The sequence below is a fragment of the Eurosta solidaginis genome, chromosome 3 (genome assembly GCF_040869045.1).
Source record: "Eurosta solidaginis isolate ZX-2024a chromosome 3, ASM4086904v1, whole genome shotgun sequence".
NCBI lineage: Eukaryota > Metazoa > Arthropoda > Insecta > Diptera > Tephritidae > Eurosta > Eurosta solidaginis.
Window position 1 is genome coordinate 16,286,669 of NC_090321.1, and position 5,001 is coordinate 16,291,669.

The 5,001-nt window shown below is 37.5% G+C and overlaps 1 protein-coding gene across 1 annotated transcript; it reads right to left on the minus strand.

The window, feature by feature from the left end:
• Nucleotides 1–828: 828 nt before the first annotated feature.
• On the minus strand, nt 829–4,574 carry LOC137243372 (ankyrin repeat domain-containing protein 13C). Its single transcript, XM_067771104.1, has one exon. It carries the CDS (start codon nt 4,354–4,356, stop codon nt 2,683–2,685), a length of 1,674 nt encoding a protein of 557 aa, XP_067627205.1. The 5' UTR covers nt 4,357–4,574; the 3' UTR covers nt 829–2,682.
• Between the last annotated feature and the right edge of the window lie 427 nt (nt 4,575–5,001).

Below are 5,001 nucleotides of genomic sequence, written 5' to 3' on the forward strand. Positions count from 1 at the left end.
TACTGGTTTTTTTAAATTAGGTAAAAAATTACGAAAATTCTACTAATTGTGGATTTTAGCTGCAGGAAATAGCTAATATTTTTCATCTTTGATTACACATTTGTTGCTTACCAATGAAGCGTGATCCAGATACGGAAGAAATTTAATTTGCAAATGCAAAAACAATGTTATCCATATGGATGAATTTGTTGTTGCATTTGCATGTTAAATTTTTATCGGAATCTGGATCACTGTTCATTGGAATGCTAGGATTTTGTTCTCAAAGCTTTTTTACATGGAATCCATGGCGAATTTAGTACCAGATGTTGTTATCCCAACAGCTGATTGCTTCTTCTTGATAATTTTCCATGCAACGCCGTGTACTCCAAAGTCAGTTAAGCCTTGGACACATAACTGCAATGTGCGCTTTGTTAGAAGCAAGGCGAATTCAGTACCAAGTGTTGTTATCCTAACAGCTGATTGCTTCTTCTTGATTATTTTCCATACAGCGCATTGTACTTTAATATGTCACTTAATCGAAATCAATGAAAATTTTCTTTTGACTTGACATTCTTCTGCACGGCGAATTGGTTGAATTCGCTTTGTCACCACCTGGTATAGATTCGCCTTGCCTGGTACTAAATTCGCCTTGGTTAGAAGTAAAGCAAGCAAAAAAGGGATTTTAAAAATATGGCTCACTTATCTGTCAAAGTCGAAGCATTTGTATAAGACGTTGAGCCAATGTTACCAAATTTATATTAGCTGTTTGTCCAACAATTTTTTTGATTTCTCTGATATTGGGATGTAGCAGCAAATAATTAAATATGCAAGTTAATTATGCACGAAAACTGACTATATGCATAAGCTTACGCACATCTATAGAATGATACATTTAACATATAAATTATTTATCAATATATGCACACCTATATGTGTATGTATAAATAATATTATAAAATTATTAGTTACATGTTCTAAGACCATAACTGTAAAACATGTTTTGCCTCTGAACCACAACTTATGCCGGTAATATGTAGAACGTTTTTACCAGTGTTTAGCTTTGAAAGATTTGTTCAATGTAAAGCCGCACCCAAGGCGAATCTATACTAGGTGGTGGCAAAGCGAATTCAACCAATTCGCCGTGCAGAAGAATGTCAAGTCAAAAGAAAATTTTCATTGATTTCGATTAACTGACATGTTGCAGTACAAGGCGTTGTATGGAAAATTATCAAGAAGAAGCAATCAGATGTTGGGATAACACCACCTCTTCTGAATTCGCCTTGGCCGCACCCATACCCTGCTATATAAAGTTTGTGGAATGTTAAGCGAATGCAAAAGTTGCGATCAAAGCGAATTCAGTACCAGGTGGTGTTATCCCATGAGCTGATTGCTTCTTCTTGATAATTTTCCATACAAACCCTTGTACAATATGTCCGTTAATCGAAATCTATGAAAATTTTATTTTGGCTTGACATTCATCTGCACGGCGAATTGATTCAATTCGCTTTGCCACCACCTGGTATAGAAACGCCTTGGTTGCGATATATTGTTTACTTTTGCCACTGACAAAACATCATAGCCACGAACCAGCCTTAGCTCTCTGAGTTGCCGGTCTTTCTTAAATAGGTGCAAGGCGAATCTATACCAGGTGGTGGCAGGGCGAATTCAATCAATTCGCCGTGCAGATGAATGTCAAGTCAAAAGAAAATTTTCAGATTTCGATTAACTGACATTTTGTTGTACAAGGCTTTGAATGGAAAATTATCAAGAAGCAATCAGCTCATGGGATAACACCACCTGGTACTGAATTCGCCTTGCATAGGTGAAAGCATACTATGTAAAGGCAGATTAACATAAACGTTTTGGTCGCTTAAAGAGATGAACTGGGCAGAGTGTTACGTATTATATCTGCTAATGCCATTATGCCAATATCAGAGCGTCAAAGCTAAGCAGCGCGGCCAAAGCGTTAATGTGGTATTATCAAATATAATCGAAAATAAAGATGTTGCAGGTGCAAACTTCGGTGGAAAGCAGCGGAGCGTAACAAAATTCTAGTAGGTCACTTTCACCACACCAAAAACTTTAAACACAATTTTTAACATAATTTAAGCACAGAAATACACTGATTGGAGTTTTAGAGAGTAAACGTTAAAATTCTGAACACATCATCTGAATAAAAAGTGTACAAATAATTATTAAATAACAAATACAGACAGTGGTAGTTAACAAATTCTGCTGTGGTAAGTGGTGAATGTGACCTACTAGAAGTTTTGTGAAGCTTGCTTCACACGATTTTTCGTCCCTGCAACATCTTTATTTTCGATAATATTTGGTATTATCTTGTAGCACGGTTAAGAAACAAAGCGAAGAAGCGCAGAAAACCGTTCTATGTATTTCCGGCATAAGTGTTTATTTCAACTTTTAAAGTTAATTTAAGTTAAATTTAACGTAATTTGTAACTTGGCTAAATATTACATATACATACATACACACATGTATACCGAACTAAAAATGCTAATTAATAACCTAGTATAATATTTTGATATAGCAGATTCTCATTGATTTTTCCATAAACTAATCTATTTCGTCAAAACTTGCATGCGACCTTGATCTGCTGTTTGTCGGATTGGGTATTGAGCCTTCGCTGGTTGCATTACGATTTAAATCGACATTGTTCGTTGTTTGTTGTTGTGGCGCTGTAGGTCATAAGTCAGGAAAACGGCGTGCATCTTCTACATAATGGGATGGTACAATAAATAGTGTTTCGGGTATGTTGTCACGAAATTCAAATTTTTGAAATGTTATTTTTGCTGTTACAGTATGCAATACAGGTATCTCAACTTTAACTGGAAATCCGTTGGGCAACTTTAATGTAATGAACTCCCGCAATTTGTTAATATGCTTGAAGGGAGCTATGACTTCTAATACATTTAACAGCATTTCGACACTTAGTGGAAAATCTTTACTCATTGCAACGGTGGCGCGTATATTTTTGTTTGATTGTTTATGCACAGGTGGACGGCCCAATTGAGGGCAGTTACCACCTTTTGCATTGATGTATTCATCCCATGTTATTGTGGGTAGCGATGGGGGTTGTAACGAGCAACGTCGCGGCATTTCTGTGGAGGAACCATTTGTTGAATCACCACTTGATCCTCCACCACCATTTGTGCTGTTTACACTAGCACGACGGCCTCCACGTGTTATAGAGTCAACTAAAGCTTTATTCTTTTGAAGGTCTTCATGTGATAAATGCTCTCGCCTTTTACGCTGCTTCAAGACAAGACCTTGTATCGAATATAGATCACATTGATACTGTCCACTGACCAATTCCTTGCGGTCTTCTCTGAAAATCCATCCAGTTTGGGCACGAGCAAATTGTATACTCTTTGTTGACATCTGCGCAGCTAAGATATCTGTTGACATAAGTACATCAACTTCATCTTCTATATCTGCGTCTTCATATCGTACGTGCTGATAACATTCATATTCGTTATCCAATATCGTTAATGATTCATGAGGTGGTCGGTCACCACGGAAAATAAAGGAAATGTCACCCCTCTCCCAACGCATATCATTAAAATCTACCAATGTTGTATCCAGACGTAATGTGGCTCCTGATTTATGTATTCGGCAGATATCGGACGGCAGCATGCGCGACACTAATGGAACCCATGATGCAAAATCCCATTTTAGCTCCATATAAAAATCTTTCATTTGTTGAAGTGCGCGAACTAACTTAGCACGTCGTGTTTCCATATGTTGGCGGGACTGTTGTTTCAGTTTGCGTAATACCGCTGATATCGTTTGACGATCACCATAACTTATGGCTTCAGCCAATGGTGACCAGCCTTCATTGTTTTTTATTTTAACTGGTGCACCATGAGCTAGTAGCAAATGTATACATTCTTTCCTTCCAAGCATGACTGCCAGATGTAAGGGTGTATTACCGTGTTTGTCTTTACATCCAATATCAGGCTGTGATATCTGTAAAACTGTTGAAGGTCTTTGTAGAAGTCGGGCAAGTTGTTTGAAATCACCTTGAAAGACACATTTATGTAATGGGTACTCTTCATTGTCGCCTAGTGTATTTGTCGGCGAGGCTTCTAAGCTATCACGCCAAGTGTTTGTCGTCGTAGGGGACGGAGTTAGAGTCGGCGTTAATGACAATACAGGCGATAATGAGGGAGGTGAATCATCGGATACGTGCTTTGAGATATCAGATGAGCTTCCGCCGTGATCAACACTGCTATTGTCGGCTAAACAATTTAACACACCATCAGATTTGGGGCTCATTCTAAATTTTTCACTACCGCTACTACTTGCGCTTTGTTCAATACGTTTATTGTCACGACTCTCTTCTTTTTCTTTAGACATTTTTGTTTTCAACAAAATGTTTACCACTCACGAGTTATTTTACACTAAACGGAAATGCTAGAATTTGTCATAATTTGAAGTATTTTAATCCTTTTAGTTTATTGAATTTTCACAACACAACTTTTCCGCTTTTTTCTTTTCTTTTTTGTGTTCAAGCCATTCAGCCAGGGTTGCTATTATTCTTGGTGGTGGTTGTGATGCACGTAATTTGTATCATATGTTTCCTCCAGGCTATATTCTTTTGCAACCAATAGTCGCAGAGAGAATAATGAAAAATTTACCGTGGTCATATATGGAAACTCGATCTCAAAAACAAATTGCTATTTTGTGGATTTGAAGCCGAAAGGGTCAAGAAGCAGGGTAACGGATACGGAGTTGCCCCTATCAGTCTCGCCCATCCATCGGAAGTAAACAAATTTGTTGCCGGAAGAAGTTTGTATCTGTGTATGAACCGGGATTCTATGGCCGCAAGAAATAACATATAGATCCATATATGGAAATCCCTCCAGTTTGAAGAAACGATTAAAAATAGCAATGTTTACACACAAAAAGTAACGCTCTTAAAACAATTCGATTAGTTCGCTTAGTCGATTATTCGAATATTCGATTTCCGATTTTTGTACTTTTATTAATCGAATTTCAGTA